Source organism: Cololabis saira, chromosome 10, assembly GCF_033807715.1.
Source record: "Cololabis saira isolate AMF1-May2022 chromosome 10, fColSai1.1, whole genome shotgun sequence".
Classification (NCBI taxonomy): Eukaryota; Metazoa; Chordata; class Actinopteri; order Beloniformes; family Belonidae; genus Cololabis; species Cololabis saira.
In genome coordinates, this window is record NC_084596.1 from 31,034,008 (window position 1) to 31,055,526 (window position 21,519).

General features: G+C 38.3%; 1 protein-coding gene across 1 annotated transcript in view; it reads left to right on the top strand.

Moving 5' to 3' along the window:
- Window positions 1-631: 631 nt before the first annotated feature.
- ghrhra (growth hormone releasing hormone receptor a) overlaps window positions 632-21,519 on the top strand; it is a 41,833-nt gene continuing 20,945 nt past the window's right edge. Inside the window, exons 1-7 of the mRNA XM_061731167.1 lie at window positions 632-743; window positions 1,522-1,630; window positions 12,160-12,267; window positions 13,619-13,719; window positions 16,110-16,207; window positions 16,551-16,683; window positions 18,871-19,024. Of these exons, the coding sequence (XP_061587151.1) occupies window positions 666-743; window positions 1,522-1,630; window positions 12,160-12,267; window positions 13,619-13,719; window positions 16,110-16,207; window positions 16,551-16,683; window positions 18,871-19,024 (781 nt within the window). The 5' untranslated portion in view covers window positions 632-665. The remainder of the gene's footprint in view (window positions 744-1,521; window positions 1,631-12,159; window positions 12,268-13,618; window positions 13,720-16,109; window positions 16,208-16,550; window positions 16,684-18,870; window positions 19,025-21,519) is intronic.

The following is a 21,519-nucleotide window of genomic DNA, read 5'->3' on the forward strand; positions in this document are numbered from 1 at the left end:
CTGACGTCTGTCCTCCCTGCATTTTATTAACACAGATACCTGCATTTTTCAGACAAGGAATGACTATGATTATAGAGGTATACTCACACTTGCACTTACTTATTTTCATAAAATATCTTACAGTCTTCTTTTGCATTTTGACCTTGGTTTCATTATAGGTGTTGCTTTCCATCAAATTATGAATTTTTTTGGTACTAGAACATTTGATTATGTGCTGATTGCAAATGATAGAATGTAAAGAGGATTTTTTTGGTGGTATTTTTCACATTGTTTGTTTTGAATATCGGGTAAACTTTAAAGGACCAGTCAAGCATTGATGCCCAGCATAGTGCGACCTTCATTAACATTTTTAGAAGATGCTCTGTGACTTGAATTGAGGCCATTGGCTGTTTTTCCATCAGGCGTCCCCTCTGTTACCGAGTGGAGACTCATTCAACTCCCGTTCCTCAGCTGAGAGGGAGTGCAGATGTGCAGCAGCATCACCTCTCACTCAAGTTTGCAGCTCGCACAAGGGAGCAGGAATTTGTATATTTTAGACTCAAAGAGTGGATTTTATACATTTCAACATTTTAAAGGCAAGGAAAAACACACACGCAAAAAAACTGAATTTCCTTTCACATCATCGTAAAATGAGGGATGTAAAGAAGACTGGCAAGGGCACGGACATGTCCTTCCAGCTGCGAGGACGACATGAGAAAACCCTGCTCCTCATCCTTTATCTCCAGCTGTGCTCCGGGCCGATGGTGAGTGCAATTAGATCTTTTATTCTTACGACTGACCGCAAAATCTGCGCATCTGGGCCACGATAAGTCTCCACATATGACTTAAAAGCGTCTCAAAGTGTATCAAAAGTTGCCCTTTGAACGTTTCAGCCAAGACGCACGAAAAAAAAAAAATCATCAAATTAAGAAACAGCCTCCTTAATACATAATGACATCTTGGCTGTAATGCGGTTAACCTTAATTTTTTACACGGTGTCCATCTCTTCAGGGCATGTAGTAAACGTGGACAGCAAATGTCCTCATTAGATTGCTGGCACCAATTAGATAGTTTGTCATCCACCATTCATCAACAGTGTGACACAAAGACAGGTTCAGCGAGGGAAGAATCTAAAGCCCGAATTATGGTTCTGCGTTAAATCGACGCAGAGCCTACGCCGTAGTGCTGCGTTGGTGTAACGCGGAACCATAAATCAGCCTTTATGGACGGTCTGAGAAGATGCCTGGAAGGTTTACGCATGGCTTTGATGGAGGAAAGCTGACAAAACCCAACTTCCTATTCATTTTATTGACATTTTCGGTACAAAATGTTAACTTGAGTGTACTTAAAACGATCGGAGAACCGATATTTAATTCATATTGGGCTTTGTTGATGATGTCTTTTGAGTCGGCTGTTATTCATGTCCATGGTCGCTGCGCCGCTGCGCGCGTAAAAACTCCTTCGGGCGAGCGGTGAAATGCAGCGTGTCGATCTGCATGTGTCTTCGTCACTACAGATAACTTAGTTGCATTTTGTTTCCAGGGTGAAGCGATTCATCCAGACTGTGCCATCATCTCTCAACACCTGAAGGCTCGAGAGATGTGTAGTCAAACCAGGGAAGACGAGGCGCAAAACCAGAGCGAGCACAGCGGTGGGTTCATGCGTGATGCTGCTGTTTTCTGTTTCTCACCCAAATGCGCGCTCTTCTCTTTTCTTATAGGACATTTGCATATGTTTAATAGCTGAATTTCAGTTTATCCTCAGATGGCCATAACATCCAGCAAAACAACGAAGACATGTGCTTTCGGGACAGTAATGGCACATTTATATTAGAAACTAGGGGTTCACTGCATATGAGTCTTGAATTAACCAGAAGGAAATTAGCTGTCACTTCACATATGCATGTGCTTTTTTACCTCATGCAGCAGCTGTGGGACCGATCTTAGTGATAAATTAGAAATATGTCAGCTTCTTTATAAAGAACCATGTGAAAGATACCTTATACAATAAATCAGTCCAAAGCGATGTAGTCAAATGACCTGTTCCTCCCTCTAGCCACCTGCAAATGCCATAAGATTCAGTTGACCACTAAAGATGACAAACAGTATCTGAATCAGCAGATGCATTCCATGCAGAATGTGAAAAACATCTTATATATTCATGAAATGCAAAATAACCAGTTTACACAAGTGATACCTGTGGTGCATTTTGCTTCCCAGTGATTGCCGTGATGCTTCAGCCACTTGATCAGAATCCACCTGGCCCAAATAGGATTCATTGAACATATTAACAAGGAAAACATCTGTTAATATGAGTGAGGCTGAAGTGATCCAGATCTGGAAATAGTGCAAGGAGACCTCTGCAGGATTGAAGACGCTCTAATGCACAGAAACCTTTAACATTAGAACATGTAATTCCTTTAGAACCATAAACATCTATCAGCCAAGCTGAGTCATGTGGAAGAAGGGCCTTCGTTCAGCCATGCAACCATAACGCCAATTACCACATAGGATGATATATTGAGGCCACTGTAACACCACACTCATAAAATAACTGATCCTCTGATCTGGTGGAAACCAATTTTACTACTTGAACAAAATTCCATCAATATTTCAAGGAACAACTAGGAAACGAGGATCACCTTGTTCATTTTCAGAGGAGAAAAATAATTATTTGATCTGATTGATTTTTTCTAAATTTGCCCATTTTGAACAGTCTGTAATTTGCTCATCATCAGCAAGGGTGAGGGTTCGTATCCTGTCGGTATATCACCATAAAGTATAATTTATTGCCAAGAAAATCTACCAATTTAAAGGAGTGGCTTCAAGAAAATTCAGTGAAAGTTCTGCATTTAAAGTTTGGGTCCCCCAAAACCTGACAATGTCTGTGCACTGACAGTGTCTATCCAAACTGCTTTAAAGGTTTCTTTAAAGGAAATACTTGGAAAGAGCAAACAAAATGTGCCAAGCTTGTAGGATCATTCTCATGGAGACTTTGACCGAAGGATTAAAATACTTGCAGATATACTGTGTACAATATAATGTAAGTATACTAAATATTTGGGGCCCACTGGGTCTGCAGTCCGGCTCTGCTGCAGTTTTGGTGCGTCCTCAGTGTGACCTCAAGTCCCACCGGGAGTGTTTCAAAAGTGGAGTGCCTCCGAGCGTTTCAAGTAATCATGGTTAGACACTGTAATCTGCTTGTTTAGAGACCAGTCTTTGTAATGTCCTGCCCTTTATGTCCTTTCTATTGTCCTCATAAAAAGGATGAGTGGCGTCAAAGTGTGCTTTTCAACTTCTAAAATGAATCTCTCCTTGCACATGGGTAAAATCTGTTGCGAGACCCTCTACTGGTTAACATTGATGTACGAGTTGGAGCTTGGGTGTGGAATTTTATTTTCAAAATTCACCAGATTCTCCATCCCATTCTTATATCCGACATCGTACTGGGTCAATTTGTTTTTTATGTGAATTGACATAGCTTAGCTACTGATTGACTATACCACTGAGCGCCAGAAATAGACTCATCTGATATTTTTAGTGGACCAGATCGAACAGTTGCTTCTAAACCGCACCCCAGAACCTCTGGTAGGAACACATAGAGTTTCAACTCCCAGTGGGAATCAGGCTTTTTCAGTACTTCTATTATTGTTTCTGTTATGAGCTGGTGATCTGTATATGATTTAATCTCCCTTGCCCCCAACGGCTGCTGGAGTTGGTTCCAGGATGGGTGAGGTATTATGCCCTGTGAAAGCAAAAAATACATTTTAGATCTGGAAGATCTGAGTCTGAACGATAATAACATGTAGATACTGATTAGTAGTTAATGAGCAAAAACAAACATTAAGAAGCGTATGGAAATGAACCATAAAAACAAACAGGAACAAAACATTCACATGTAACAATTCCCCTGAACGGATATACACAAGTTGCAATAGTACAAAGCCGTTAAATGTATTTACTGTATTATTATCAACACGATTCATCATTTAATATTATACTTGCAATTTTGAGGTCTTTCTTATTCCATATTAAACATTTTGAACAACTATAACAGTGTATACCAATAAAAGTACAACTTGCTTGAAAGATATTAGATTTTTACTTAAATTTGTTTGTATTTTCTACTTTTGCATCATACTTTTATTCTAGTAAATGCTCAGTTGGGGATGTGGTAAAAGCTGAAAGCAGAAGTTCATGCATTTGCAGCTGAGGCATAAATTTGTGACACTTTGTGCCAGAATGTGTCTTGTTACATCGTGTTAACTTCCTTCCACTGGTCATCTGCCCAACTCTGAAACCTGTTCTTTCCCCTGGTGAGGCCTTACCTGCTTCTCCTTCCAATCCGACTAATTGACTTTATCATGAGCTAGTGAGCCTGGCGCACCCCTGTTGGGCTGAAAAGTGAAAAGCCTCCAAAACAGGCCCTTCATCAGGCAGTGCCTCTGAACAGCAACATGCAATAAGCTCCCCTCTGGGAGAATGATGAACTTTAACATTTTCAGACTAATTTGATTTTAATTAATGCTGAGGCAGCTCAACACTTTGCTGCAAAGTTGTCATCCACAGCTCATTATGGAGATAAATTACTCTGAAAATTACGCTGAAGTGGATGCGTTAGTGTGACTGGTTAGTGATGTCAACTGTGCAGGTGACCTGACCATGCAGAGCTGGGGGGTCATGCAGAGTTAAAATTTTCTCTCTTTCGGAAACATTAGCTGTCATCGGTGTCTCCTGGTAGTAAATCTCTTGAGGATAAAAAATTTGGAGTCAAGAGCATAAATGTATAAATATTGTAGACAATCATTAGAAAAGTTAAAGGAGCATGAGGCAGGATTGAGGCAGGATTTATGAAAAAAATTAGTATACGTTTTAAGTTTTCTAGTAATAATGTCAGATGAAGCGTTCCAAACCAAAAAGAATGAGCCCTCTAGTGTATCTCTCCTTTGCCTTGAACAGGCTGTGTGCTGCAAAATGTGCTGCAATTCGGTCCCGAATTTTCCCGCGCTGGGCTGCAGATGTGACGTCACATGACGCTGCATGCGCGTTCTCCCCGTTCTCCCGTGCCGGCTTCACTGTTGGCTGCAGTACCCCCGACGGCCGTCGTGGCGCTAATGAGTCTCATTTCTTAAAAGGAGCCTCATGCTCCTTTAACAAATGGAATAAAGAATAAAATCAAAGGTCATTTTTAAAACTGCTTAGTACCGGTACTTCATATTGCATATACATGTATACTATGTACTATACTGTCTTAAGTATATGCAGACACTACCCAGAAACTGAACTACTTTTAGAAGAATTTCGACTGACCAGCCTACTGGACACGCTGTTTCTCAGGGCTGATCAGTGGTCAGTTTCTACATCAGAAGTGGTTATATGGCCACTAAAACCATAAGGTGGTACATAACATAATGGATTTTTATAATAGCATACTACGTGCTAATAATGACCACCATACTAGCATGCAGTACAAACTATCTTCTATGTACAGGATGCACAATAAAGTTTTGAAAATGGTCCAGAAAAGTTTTATCACTTGGAATAAAAAGTGCCTGAGAGTAAGGGTAAAGACTGCCATAAAAAAAGATTTTTACAAAATAGAGAAATGTATAATTTATGTTAAACATCGTGCATGGGACTTGTTGAAAGATCTGTCCATCCATCCATCTTCTACCGCTTGCTCGGGGTCGGATCACAGGGGCAGTAGGCTAAGCAAGGAAACCCAGACTTCCTTCTGAGGGAATCCCAAGGCATTCACAGGCAAGCCGAGAAACATAGTCCCCCCAGCGTGTGCTGGGTCTTCTCCCAGTGGGACTTGGGACACCAGGGAGGTGTCCAGGAGGCATCCTAACCCGATGCCCGAGCCCCCTCATCTGGCTCCTATTGAGGCTGGTGGGAGGGGCCTTAGGGCTCCGCTACCATGTGAGCAGGGTGGTGGCTGACCCTGTCATCCCATCCTCAACTTTACAAGCTGGGTCTAGGGCAGGGGTCGGCAACCCGCGGCTCTAGAGCCGCATGCAGCTCTTTAGCGCCGCCCTAGTGGCTCCCTGGAGCTTTTTCAAAAATGTTTCACCTTTTTTTTCCTTTTTTCTTCTTTTTTTTTTCTTTTTTCTTTTTTTCTTCTTTTTTCTCTTTTTTTCTTCCTTTTTCTTTTCCTTTTTAATCTCGACATTTCAACTTTTTTCTCGAAATTTTGACTTTTCTTGACATTTCGACTTTTTTCACGAAATTTTGAGCATTTCCTCAACATTTCGACTTTTTTCTCAACATTTCGACTTTTTTCTCAACATTTCCACTTTTTTCTCTAAGTGCATAATGAAAAAAAAAAAAAATCTTCCCCCAGTTATAACTAATATAGAAACATACAGCATGTGTTGCTTTCATTCTAAGGCTTATACAAGACTTTTCATTTTTTGTGGTTCCAGACATATTTGTTTTTTGTGTTTTTGGTCCAATATGGCTCTTTCAACATTTTGGGTTGCCGACCCCTGGTCGAGGGAGATGTTGAAAACAAATTATTTAAAAAGTAGATAAACTATGTAGGACTCATTTAGTTTTAGTCATCTATATACGTATACCGTATATGACAATGACTGACCTAATCAGCCAACTACTGGCCCATTCAGAAAAGGTTCCATACCGATGTGAAATGCCTACTTAGGTTTGTTTCTATAGTTGGCCCAAGTTGGACCCAGAAAGGACACTGATTTTGGACCCACACCTGTTGATCACCATTGAACCTGAGCTTAACCATTACAAAAAAAGCATTGACAATGTTAAAATAGCCATGGAGGTGATAGGAACAATTCCAATCCCTTTCAAAGCATTTATGCAAAGGCTGCTGTAAGACTGGCTTTCAGGATTCTGTACAACGGTTGTTTCCTGAATATGAATCAGTGCCCTCAGGGAGATGTTACAGAGCCAGCAGAACCACAAGTTATTGCTTCAAGCTGTATTTCCACCCCATCTCTATCTCACCCCTCAACAAAAACCTACAGGTAAACACACCTGTCAAGGAGCCTGCAAGAGATAGTTTTCAACAGACAATAACCACCACTTATATGTAACCAACTCCTTTTTCTTGCATTCTGATGATCCCGGGTTTCAATATAAATTCACATCTCGTTACTTTTATAACTACTGTATATTACCACATTTTAAAATATTTTACATAGATATGGAGCATGCATGAATAGCAGTATGCATTTCTGTATTTATACAGTACTTACTTACGTATTTGTGTATATATACGAATATGTGAATTTTGTCAGTCCTGTGCAAAAACTAACCTCTTTTTGTGATTTTTTAGATGTATTCATAACTTGGGGATAGTGTAATGATCAATTATGTGATGTAATCTATGTATTATTGTTAAATTATCTGCTGTATAAAGTCTCTAGTTGCTTTACTTACAATGCATTTTGTGCACTGAGCACCAAAGGAAAACTTCCTTTTGGGGCAGTACAGTACATTTTTTCAGTAAAAATGACAGCTTTCAACAGCCTTCCCATATGAGGCCTCACATACAAATGTTGACTGTGTGAAAATAAATTTATATACCGGTATGTATACAACCTATGCAAGTATACAGCCATATCGTTTTCTGTGCAGCAATTTAAAACCATATCTGCTGACACGGAGTGACTTCTTTACCAACGTCAAAAACCAGACGATGTAATTGAACTGTGGTGTCTGGTCCTGGTCTTTTCTTGCAACAACTGCATATTGTTTTACGTCACGTAACACAGCAGCGATGACACTAGCTCATAGAGCAACACTGGAGATTAGAGACTCAAGACAACGACCAAAGATCCAATGTGGTGATGTTGTAAAAGTAACCTATCCTCCTCATCTAAAAGTTCCTTAGTGTTGGTATTGTTAGTAACAGACTTTAGCACATAAGTTGTATGTAAATAACATGTATGCACTATTGCTGGCTCAAGGAAGGACCGTGCATCTTCTGAAGGTGTCGTTGAACAGCTTCAGGTGCATGGCTTGGAAGATCTGAAACCATAAACAGAAGAAAAATGTATTACTAATAGAGCTCCGGTGTTACCTAACGAACCACTCTTGAACTTTTAAGTTAAGGTATTCATTAAAACTCCTCAAGAGAACATTTTCTTGGAGCATTGATTAGCTGTGATGAGCTGTTAAAGAGATGGGGAAACAAAACAGCTTAAAATTGTTGGGAAATGTATATCCAAAAGTAAAGTAGACCACTCTACTTTGAAAAACTGCAGACTAATTTGCAACGCTTTTTGATAAGTCACTTGAAAGGTTCCGTCCATGTTCAAAGTAATTTCATACAGTCTGTCTCTATTAATCCTAGCTGAAGTGACATTCAAGCAGGAAAGAGTACAGCTTCCTAGAGCTGCGCATAAATCAAAGCCTAAGAATAGAGTCCGCAGAGGAGGAATCAAAAGTTTTAGACTCAAAAGATATGGTTGAAGTGAATAATCAGCTTCTTGGCAAGTCCATTAATTGTGAACTCTGACTACGGATAAAACGTTGAATGTTCAGTCATTCTTTAGTGTTTAGTAACAAAGATGCCAGCTCCAGTGAGACCACGCGACTTTCTATAATTCATGTTTTTTTCTATTCTCGCTCTCTGACACGGATGAAGGAGGACAGGCACTTTCGTTGGGGTCATTTAGTTGTTCAGCTTTCTTTGATGGCTCACATTTCAGTCGAAAATATCAATGTTTTCCCAAATCGATGGTGTCACCTTAATCTTGACGAATGTATGACTCGAACCACGAGATGTAATTCTAGGCATCCAGAAGTGGGAGCACCTTAAAAGGATGCTTATGTTTAATTAAAGAGAAACTAACATCATGGGACGCCAACCGTTGGGGTTGACAGAGACAACAACATCTTATCCACCTCTGCATCCATTAGCAGCTAAAACGTTTCAGTCTGGATGGAAGTGGAGAATGACAATTCTCATAAATAAATTAATAAATGGATAAAAATAATATAAAATATGTTAAAAATAAGATCATAATGAAAAAAAAATCAGCATTATAATGATCATATAATTGTTTTTTCAATGCAACAGCAACAGAAACTGCATGGCACTTCTCATAATTTCAACACTACTCACATCAAGAAAAAACAAAAAAACAAAACAAAAAAAGCCAAATATACCAGCTTTGTCTGCATTAACTTAGAGAGAATGTACAGGCAGTTTTGGATGCTCTTCAAAACTCCCACATCGAGTGTTTTCTGTGTCAACCCACGTACTGTCAGTGTGTTAGGACATGCCATGGTCCTAATCCCTGCTGTCAGTGCGTCAGCTCTCCTGAAAAGCAACAATTTTAGCAATTTGTTTCCCAGCTTGGCAGCTTTGCCACTGTACCTTGATTGCCACCGTGTTCATGCGGAGCATCTGGTTTTCGCTACATGTAATAATCATAGAGAATAACGCATCTTAACTTAAGCCCTCTTGAAATCTAATTAATTAATCTACTGTTTTATTGAAGGAAATTATGTCAATTCAGCTTTTCAACATGCTTGATAATGGCTACACCTGTAGCTCCGTAATTAAATTAGGTTGCCTTCAGCTGTCGTGTTCTTCAGGGACATTATTGGTGCAGCTGCATCTATACCAACAACCCTGCTAATGCATTTGTTGTTTCTTCAGTTTAAGTGTCCGTAAATGAGTCACGCTGCTGTGGCACGCTACTTGGAAGCTGCTACCTCTGATTCTATGCATATTTAGTTTGGATTAAACCCTATGAAAATCTAGAGAGAATACCACATATTGTACAATATGCTTAGAAGGAAACCTCCGTCCAACTGCATAAAAAAAAAAACAACGGGTCTCCATCCCTGTCATTCCAGTTTCTAGGTTGTAAAGAAACGTTACTGGAGCTTTACATTTCTAAATCTCTAACACCAATTTAGTAAATGTAAAGTACAAAAATTCCAACTCCAACAGATTAAGTTAAGGGCAAGCTTATTACCCATCCTTGATTCTCCAAACAAGGACTTATTCATTGCTGGATTTAATCATCTTATCGCCTTATCCACAATGGAATTCCTTCTTTAACATGAAAAGCTTCAGAGGAACAGGCTTGAAAGGAGAGGTTGTTTTTTTCCCAGTAGTTCTGATATAGAGTGGATGGAAACACACAACAAAGGGAACGGAATGGGTTTTTTTGTAATTGACTGGTTTAATACGAGACAAAAATAACCTATTTTTTTGTCTCCTAAAATGTATAATTGGTTGTTTGAAAAAGTACCGATGTTTGTAACGTTAATGATGACTGTAATGCTTACACGTCTCGCAGTAAGCTCTGTGCACCCGCCTGGAACAGACTTACTGACTCTAATGCATAGGATCATAATTTATGCCTTTACCAGCTTTTTTGCACATCATTGCTCACAAGAGGAGCTTGATACATAAATGCACATAAATTGAAGAACAAGGATAAAAAAAAAACTGCATTCCTCATAATGACATAAGAAAAGGGCAGATTCACTCACACTCATTAAACCAATGACAGGATAGTGGCGCGGTGTGGAGATTTGTAGTAATAAGCAAAAGGTAGCATCTGTGTAATATGCCTGAGGCGCATATTGCAAATCCTTTAAGATGAATAAACAGAATGAATGCACTTCCTCATTAGCTCTATGCTGATCTTTCTAAGAGAATTAGAGCTATGCGCCATAAACAATCAGGTTTACTAAATTAAACTCTTTCCTTTTACATTTGGCTGCACCACATGTACTGTTTATTGTGTTATTGCTTTTATTTGTGCATTTCTAAACGTGTTTAGTTTCACACTGATATTCAACCTTTTTTTCTGAAAAATAGTTAACTATCCTGAGGGGTTTGTGGATTTCTAAAAGCAAAAACACTTGTGGACATACTTACAGTTCTAGACATATTTACACATATTGTGCAAAAAGATATGTCAGGAAATCAGAGGGGTTATGAGGATATATCTCCTAGGCATTGCTGTAATCTCACTCTATCTTTAAAAAATATAAAAGTTCATCCTGTGGTTTCTAAATCATTTAAGCCTTAAAGAGGTCCAGAAATTGAAAATACTTAACATAATAATCCTGAGCTTCAGAAATAACAGTCTGATCAACCCGGTGGCAACAGAGAATACGCTGATAATCCAGGGTCCGTGTGAGTAATGACTCACGCTCGTCCAGCTATCGTTTCCCAGCCTAACGCTGAAAATGACTAATTTTTAATCAGACCTACCGACTGGATGGAAAGGGCTGGTCTTGTGAGATAGGCTGATAATGGATTAGATACACAGCCTTTATACAAATTAAAAAAGGCACAAAGTAAGATAATGCACATTTGACCTGAGCAGATGAATGCCCGGAAATCACCACTTTCAGTTTAATGTGAGCAGCCACAGTGAGGTTTGTAAAGGATTGTTTCATTTATTATCCATTTTAATTACATTTTGAAGGATAATTGAAAAAAACAACAACAAAAAAACACCACCATCAACAACAACAGCACAAAAAACATACCGGAAATTGAAAGCCACGGGTGGATATCTCAATTTTATAATGCATCGACAAACAACAGCTTTTTAATCCATGTCTCTCAAGCAGCTGGCCGACGTCTCTGGTCATCACAGATATAACTCCTAGACTATCACATAGACCGTTTCTGACATAATCATTCATGATCTGATGTGGAAAAAGCTCTATGAATGAGGAGAAAGAAGTAGAACATCAAGTAAATTGACATATGCAGCTCAGAGTGAAACTTATCTTCTGGTAGATCAACTGAACTGACTTCTTAAAAATTCACATCAAATCACATCAACTCAAGATTGTCAAGATTTAATTTTGTCCAACTCCTTGATCAAGATTTTTTTTTTCCTTTTCTTTTTCCCAGAGGGGTTCAGACCTTTTATGTCATAAGTGCTGAAGCATGAGCCAAGCTGAAGAAGGCAGTTCAAATTCCCATCTAAAAGGCACTGTATAATTGAATGAGCTTAGTTTGGATAATGTTTGTTTAATTTATGTCAAAATAGACTAGAAAATACTCCAGGTCCATGTTTGTAGCTGCCAAAATATCCCCACTGTTTCAGCATGCAGTGGTAACAGGAGCTGAATCTCTGAGTTTGTTAGAGCTGTCGTTTTTTCCTGTGCACTGATGAAACCGTCGGACCCCTGGTGATCATCCCTGTGTGTGTCGTTGCAGGATGTAAAACAGAGTGGGATGAAATTGGATGCTGGTTGAGGGCTGAAGTCGGCCAGGTGGTCAATGTATCCTGCTCCGAAGTCTTCCAGCATTTTTCCAGCAATCAAGGTTGGTTGGTTGGTTCCAGAGGCAAGGCTCTGCTTTGACAAAAATGAACATCTACCCACAGTCTCAGCAACTAGTCAAAAGAGTTGTTAGAAGAGACAGGACACTGTTCAAATCCCATTATCTGCAGGTGTCCCTACACTGCTAAGCCTAATTATCTGCACTTCAATCAAAGCTCTAATGTGGGCTGAATTCACTGTTGAAGAGGCACACTATGAATTATTCATGCATGTTTGTTGGCATGATTATATATGTATGGGATGTTTCTGGCTGGAGAACTTAACTTGAAATCGTGTCTTTAGGGGCCATACATCCCTGTCCAACCGACTCTTGGGGCTTTGTTTTCTCTAGAAAGAAAGTGTTGGTGACTCCACTACATAATCATGATAATACAAGTGTTGTTGAAGTGAACTGATTTAGATTTTATATTTATTTTCCGAAACACTGTTCAAACAGTCTCTTTATTTAAAATAATTATGCTTTATACAACAATTTACACTTATTTGTGTACACTAAAATGTCTTTATAGGACAGCAAATAAATATTTCACACGTTTGAAACCTCTTTCTTCCTGACATGGCGTATAAAAAATACATAGCTGTTCTTTGCTGTTTCGTCATCATGATAGGATCATTTTGAGAGTATTGCTCCTCTAGCGTGATGTAAATTGTGGTTCGTTTTAAATCGCATGCAATCAGACAGTGACGTTTGTTCCGTTTTTTAGTTTGCATGAATGAAAAAGAGATAAATCCTTCCTGCTATGCAGTTTCCTTTGTCTCTGTTCAGATATACACAACACAGTCCAGCTAACATCTGCGTTTAATATGTGAAGTAGACGGATGTTGATAACTAATCCCACAGCTTTGTAGGGATGGATCCAGCTGACAACCTTCCCCTGACACCCGCCGTCTCCAAATGGATGTTAAACATGAGTCAGTGGACTTGAACAGACATGAAAGCATCCAATATTTTCTGACTGACATCACTAATGGAGGAAACTGGTGTAAAATTGGAACATAAGTGCAGCATCCAGGACACTCCCGTTGACAGTGCAGAGAAATGGAAAATTGTTTTTCTTGCACTACATGATTATTGTTTATACATCATCTCCCCATCACTGAACTTTATACAATGATGTAAACATTTTAAAAGATAATTCAGTTGATTTATCAGATCATATTTGCGAATAAAGATCAAAAATTAAAAAGCTAAATTGAAAAAAAAGGGTAGAAACCCTAGAATCATATTATCTCATTGTTTCTAAACCTCTTCTAAACCTGAGTCTCTAAACAGATTATAATATTTCCAGTGATGAAATCACCACAACTCTGCGTTTTCCTTGCTCTTCTTTTAGGGTATGTATACAGGAACTGCAATGTTGACGGGTGGTCTGACATGTATCCACCCTATGAGGAGGCTTGTGTTTTCAGTGATGACGGCGAGCCGGAATCTGAGGTGTGGACACAATTTTATTGTAATCATGCTTATTAGTTTTGCTCTTTCTCCCTCCCTCAGATCATTTTCTTCAGATCAGGCTCTATATTTTCTGTTCCAAGAAAAGCTAACTACTCATGAATGTTATATTCATTATTCGTGTATTCATTTAAAAGTAGGGTAAGGGATTTCTGGATGGTGTCACATTTGTTGATTTTAAAACAAATGAATTAATGCAACAAGGAGAGCTAACTCCTTCCTATAGCATAAGTGATAGCACAAATGCATGCTGATCATTCATCTGAAAAACCGTCCTAACCTTTCAGGATGACAATAATTGATACAATGTACGTATTTTAGGATGAATATATGATTTCTGGTGTTCCCAATAAATCTTCTCCCATGCGTGAGGCAAACATTGTCTACTGACTGGCAAGCAAACATGTTACGTGACCCCAGTGATATCGAAATAACTCCTGGGGGAATAAAAAAAAACAGAGCATTGGACTGCATTTGCATGATGTTAGAGTAACTCTATGATGTGAAATATTTGAAATGTCAGGTTGTCAGGTTGCAAAATGTTATTTAACTCTTGGAGGCCCTTGGTCTTTTGGCTGTTTTGAGCTTCTTTAGTTCTGACTTCTTACATCCCATTAAATTTATGTTTACCATGGTAAATCTGGTAAAAAAAAAACCCAGCACAATTTCCCCAATAGGATCTCATAGTCAGTTTTCATAGAGTACTGTATAGACTGTATGCTGCAAAATTTACAAGAAAAAACATTTATTTTTCAATATTGACTATGTGAACATATATGACAGAGATTGTTGAAGAATGGAAATGTGAGTTTAGATTGTAGATGCAGACATACAAATGTTCAGGCAAGTGAATTCAAGACAGGCAGGACTTAGGGCCCGATTTACTAAGATCCTAAATAAAGAGTACTAAATTGCGTGTGCACTGAAAAAGTTTGCACGTGCTGTTGTTGTGTGTTTTGCGGGTGATCAACTAAGATTGCGTGCGCAATTGATAACAGGTGCAAACCTCAGTATTTAAATGAGGTGTTGCGCGTCTTATGGTTTGCGGCGCAAACTTTGCGCCATGGAGAGTCTGGATGGAAAGCAGGATATAGTCGCAAGCGCAAAATGAAATTTGACGAGTTGGAGTTAGAGATATTAGTGGAAGAGGCAAATTGTTGTGCCGTATTCAGCACCCCTGCCCTGAAAAGCACCCCCTCGTATATTCAATGATAAGTAGACCAAGAAAAAAAACAACACACTGACACTTCAATATATTTATATATACACACTCACACAAACACATACTTAGGAGTTTATATTATATATATTTACAAATATTATGGAAGACAACACAGTAAGCAGGCTATTAATTAATGACATCAATAACCATTTACCCGATTTTTGTTATCTGTGACTGTGATTGTGGGAAAGTTTGACTATTGTGGAATCCATGAGCGCTTTAAACATGAATCATTAACACAAAACTGGACGCTAAACAGAACGTGACACGGAATGAGAATATAATTTTTGTCAGACGAGGGGGTGCTTTTCACGGCAGGGGTGCTGAATACGGCACAACACCGGGGTATGAGAACTGCAGAACAAGTATAGGCACACAATAAGAAACACTTTTTTCTCCATGAAAACACGTGATTTATTTATTATCACAAATAAAAAAATTAATGTGCCTCCTGTGGCAACCTTTTGCTGAATAATACTCAATTTAACATTCAAATAAAATATTTATCCTTTTGCATGTGGAGATTAGCACCTTCCTTTCAAATTAATTGTATTACTGTATTAAATACAGACGCAATCACAATCCCCGCAATAACTTTCAGGCTTGGTAAATCTCCTTGCGTGTGGTAAATGAACCTATTTGCATTTTCCCCTCCCAGTATTTAGCGATTTCTGGCGGGTACGCCCCATATTGATTATTCATCAGGGCAAAAGTACTAAATGAATAGCGTGTGCTATTTTGCGCATTTGAGAGACACAGTCCTCTTTGCACGCTGTTAGTTGATCAGCTGGCACTTTGGTTTGCGGGTGATGTCAAGTTTGCACACGTTTTTACACACGCAAACCTTTAGTAAATCAGGCCCTTAGAGTGTTAGATATATAAAGAACATAAAAAAAATGGCTTGCTGGGAATTTGCTTAGCCATACAGTAAAATCTCCTTTCTAGAGTATGCCCCCCCCCCCCCCTAGTTTTTAGTCTAAAGGGCCCTCACAAGATAAGCGGTGTAGCAGATGGTGAGGAGATATTTAATGAATGTGACAAAAAAGGGTTCTGGGTTAGACATTCACTTACCCTACATTTAAATGTGTGTTAGTTTAACTATGTTGAACCATGTCCCACTTTTTCTCTGTTCTGAACTTTCTGTCCCCAGACGAGTTACCTCTACACATTCAGACAGGTTTACACTGTGGGCTATGCCACCTCGCTCATCTCCCTCATTACAGCCATCGCGGTGTTTGCAGCCTTCAGGTGAGACCACAGCAGCACACCAGCGTAGATGCACACACACACGAGGTGATATAAAAGGAAATTCTAGGACACTTATTCATGCAAACTTTGATTGAAAGCCAAAACATGCATGTTTGGAGATTTTGAGTAGCATCTTACAGTTTCAACTTGTATCATTTTCATATCATAAAGTCTTGTAGTTTTTTTATGCGGTGAAGCAGAAGCTTTTGAATCATCCTAAGCATACAAATTCATACACTTGTTCTCCTTCTACTTCTCATTGTCCAATAAAATATTGATTTAAATACAAAATACAAGAAATTGTTTGGTGTTTTACATGTTTTTTTTTTTTTTTTCTACTTAGGAAGTTCCACTGTACCAGAAACTACATCCACATCAACCTGTTCTCCTCATTCGTCCTGAGAGCCAGCGCTGTGTTCATCAAAGACACGGTTCTGTTTGCTGATGAGACGTTGGATCACTGCTCCATGTCAACGGTGAGGACCCTATTTTCTCATACATTTTTCCACTGTAAAGCAGATTCTCAAATCAAACGTTTTAAGAAGATTTGTGAAGTCAACACAGATGTTACATAACTTAATTCAAATTAAGTCATCTTAAAACTATCTTGAAACATATAAGTGAAATTATTTCATCATTTAGTTTAAGAAAACTTCAAAATCCAGATTGGTGCTTAGTAGGTTGTCAATGAAAGGAACACCAGTGATATTCTTTTTTTTCAATTTTTATATGTGTGCTTTCACGTGGAGCCTTTTCTGTAGTAGAGGTTATAATCCCTTAAAAAGAGATTTGTGAGGACTTTAGGGGATTCAACCTCAAAAATTACTTTCACTGTTTATAGCCCCTCGAGATACCTGTGTACTTCCTTTTAGCCATTATTATTTCCTTTATTTCATTTTTCTTACAGCTCAATTTTTTTAATTTGGAAAAAATGTATAAACTGTATGAACTTTGCAAAAATATGAATTTTGTTGTATTAAGATGAACATTTTATGAAAACAAAAGAACTGAAATGCCTTTGCCGAAACTATTTTTGATATTCACGTTAATCATTTCTCATGAAACAGTTGCAACTTCTGACAATTGTGCAATTGTGAATATTTTTCTCCTTTTTCTGTTGCTTTAGTCTTGACATTGCAAACATTTTGTGGAACTTTCTAGATTCGGATATTATTTTCTGACTTTAAATTAATTAATTGTTTATTTATTTAAAAAAGAAACAGGACAACATGTATTAATGGACATTTATACATGTCTAAGATTATAGCCAGGTGACTAATGTCTTTCTCTGGTCCCATTGGCAGATTGATAACAATCAATTAAAAGCAATAGAAACAATACAAATCACAGATAACTTCAAAAGGCAATGCTGTTTTCTGCAATAGTAGGTCATAAATATACACGCGTACATTGCACGCTGACCAAAGATTGTAATGCACAATTCCCATAGATTATATTGCATACTTCCCAGTACAATCCAGTGCAAGTACAATACAATCTATGTGGAGTGTGTACTGCAATGTCTATAGCACATAATTGTACATGCAGGTGTACGAACTGCACTGAACTAAGCTCATATACATCGGTTTATTATGTACAAACTACTCTACCAAATTAGCATATATGAAGCATATTTATGTACAAACAGCTGTACAATTACCAAGTGGTACAACAACAGTAAAGCCAGACAACGTTAACTTCAACTTCTAGTATTTTAGGGATTGCACTTGGTATTAAAAGCTATGTTTGACATGCTCTCGAAAAGAAAATGTAGATTGAGCAAAAGGTACTTTCCTTAACAGGTACAGCACAATCCCCTATATCCATTGAGGAATTAATCAGGAATTCAGTAAAAATGATCATGAATAGCAGTCGGAGATCTAATAGTTGACCTCAACCTCCATTATTTGTATTAGTAAAATTGCTTTTTCATTTCATTTTAGCAATTGTTTATGTAGCATGTTTAATGTAATGATACAGGCCCAAATGTAAATGTCACAGGGCACAAATATCAGTGTAGAAACTGTGAAGGTAAATTTATATTATTGTGTTGGTACTTTCTCTTGACTAAAGCCCCTAAATCCTATTTCCAACTGTGGCAAATTTATAAGAAGAATCATGAGACTCACTCTGTAGTCAACCTTTATTATTTGCTTACTCACATTTTTGTATGTTCTCTGCCTTCATCTCTGAAAACAGTATGTATGATAATATCCGTAAACATTATTAAGTTCTGAGTGGGCAGAAACAGCTAGTTTGTGGTGAAGGGAACTGTAGTAAGTTTTTAGAAAAATAAAGACTGTCAGTCAACTTGACATGACATTTTGCAACATAGCAGTCATTTCTTATGAGTACTAGATGTAAATGTTTGAATGCTTGATATCATGTTTCCTTGATATACAAAGATGTTATAAAAAAGTGCTGAGCTTTTACACCACTAGTTTCAATGGTGTTTTAGGTTTGATTCGTTAAAAAAAAAAAAAGTAAAGTTCTGAATAATTTTTGGTGGGTTAACAGCACAGATCAGAGTAGGGACCTGGCAACCCTTAAATGAGAGCAAAATGAGGTGAACACTTCACAGAGCTGAAATTATTTAAATTTGCTGACGCCACAGTGACAATGCAAATGCCCTACTAACTTTGTTTTGTTACATCCTGTTTTAGGCAGCATGCAAGTCGGCCGTGGCTTTCTTCCAGTTCAGCATCCTGGCCAATTACTTCTGGTTGCTGGTGGAGGGCATGTATCTGCAGACCCTTCTGGCCCTCACCTTTGTCTCTCAGAGGAAATACTTCTGGTGGTACATCCTGATTGGATGGGGTGAGTAAAGGATGACAGAATGAGGTTACCTGTGGATGACCTGCCTACTGCATGACTGGAAGACTCGTGATGACTGATAGGATATACAGAACAGTATAGTATGCAGACATTATTCTTTTGATTAGAAATACCTAAAATAGCCCTGTCACAAACTCAAAATCATCTTACAGTACAGTTCATAGTGTAGATGCATATTTTTTAGATCTCAAAAGGTAATTGCATAGATTCAACCTTGTAGTTGAGCTCTTGTACATTTGTAAACATCTCTAATGAAAGACGGCTGGCACGTACTGAGACTGATGTGGTAAAAAAAATTAAATGAAAATAGAACAGGTTACTAAATGTAAAAGGAGAGACAGGAAACCCTCCACACAACATACTGATTAAACAACAGTGCATTAATTCAGTGACGTCTTCTGCTCCGCTGCAACAAGTACAATCACTTTTGCCCACAGCAAAACATCTTTATAAATTCTGCTTCTTCTTCATTTAAGTTAATCCAATCCAATTCATTTCATCCATCCATCCATCCATCCATATCCAGTTCCTGACAATGAGGGTCAGGGTATAGACTGACCGCTGAACAAAGATTGTTGCTTTTTGGCTCAGCTCTCTTTTTACCACAGCGGACCAGTATGACGATTGTCTGCATTAGTGCAGACAATTTCCAGTCATTTCTGGCAAATAATAAACCTCCTAAAACCCTCCTAACAGGACATTAACACATAACAGCACATCCTCAGTGTTGTGAGTCAACGAGGATTGATCTTCATTTCTTTGTTGTCCCTCAGTTTGTTTTTTTTCCCCTTTTGTCTCTTATATCTTTCTAAAAAATGTTCTTTTCCCTTAATTACATGTCATCCTCAGTTAACTGTATCCTCATTCAAGTCTATCCCGAACCCACTGTAGTTTTTTTGCCTCTCCACTGTGCTGCTGTAGTTTATTTCCCGGGTATAACCTCTATTCCTAAGCATTTTGATTGAAGTTCAACAACCTCATCCATCTCATTTGTTTTCCTGCTAACGAGTTCCAGCATGGTCCAGGCACACACCCATCACCTCTGATAATTGAGGCAGTGAGGGTGACAAACAGCAAAATGCTTGTTGTTTCATCGAGGAGCTCCTGAAACAGCAACAGAAATTGCTGTGAGTCTTTGGAGGTCACCCTGGCCTTTGTTGATGCACCGCTCAGACGCTGCTGGGTTCAATCAATGTGGTGGCTGTTTTCTGATAAGGAGTGACACAGAACATATGACAGGATATGAAGAAAAAGTGCAACAGCAGGATAGATGCTCGATTAACCTCTGCCCATCTGATGTGACACTATGGGATGCAGTCTTGGTTTGTCTTATTAAGGAATAACTGGTTCTCAGGATGCAGGTTGACACTATGATTCTGGCTCAGGAGCTTCTGCAACCCGCATTGCATATTAGTGAAAAACAAACAGGCAACTGCAAGACATGACGAGAGAAGGGAGAAGCGTACTAAGAGCCTGTCTGTCAATCAGAGGTAAATCATTCTTATACATGATACCACAGTTATGATTATTGACTTTCATGATCTTATTAATCACATAAGTGACAGGGTCTTTCCAATTTGATGCTTGGCTGGGAATTGTGGAAATAATGATGAGGTATTGACTTCTCAGCTCTGTCATAATGCATAAGATTGTGCTATAATCATGCCCTGCTAAATAAGATGTAACGCTAGCATTTAAGACCACAAGTTTATTAAGAAAATGTTGCTTGAGGTCAAAAATTAAGGGAAATTAACGCTTAGGAAGTGGAAGTTATTTTCCATGAACTTTCATACAAACTGTTTGTTTGTTTTTTGTTCACGTCAGCTGGTTATTAAATAGAAGGCAGGTTGAAGATATCAGTTTTATTTTTTCAGCTATACATTTATCCTGTTTAAGCCGTCCAGGTGTAGACTCCTGCTGCAGCCCTGAAAGCAATAGGCCCAGTGGAACAAATTCATTTGTAAAATATTTGCAGAATGACACTTTTGCACAATGTGACATTAATGAAAATGTTAGTAGTTCTTAACTTTTGATACGTCCGAACAAAATGAGCTCCTGGGTCTGAATACAAGTACAGCTTGTCTGAATAAGGAGCGCTCATAAATAGCTTATTAGACTTCTGACTAAATTAATCCGTCGTGTGGTCTGTTATTGCGGTCTGTTATTTTCGCAGCTTGCAAATATTTAAAACAAGTGTTTCAAAATATGAGAATAAATTAGACATATAAAACATTTATCTTAATTGATGGGAATTATGCGTAAAAAAGTGAATATGTTTTTGAAAGTAACATTAGTCTGATGTTTGACTTACAGTATTTGAGCTACAAAAAGAAGGATACATTTGTGGGCCCAACAATTCACAACTGCATTACAAATTTGAGTCTGACCCATTGTTTCTTAAAATGTGCATTTAAAAGCAATGCATAGACATATAACTGCTCTTGGAGCTCTTGGAGCTTTACACGGCGTTTGTGAAT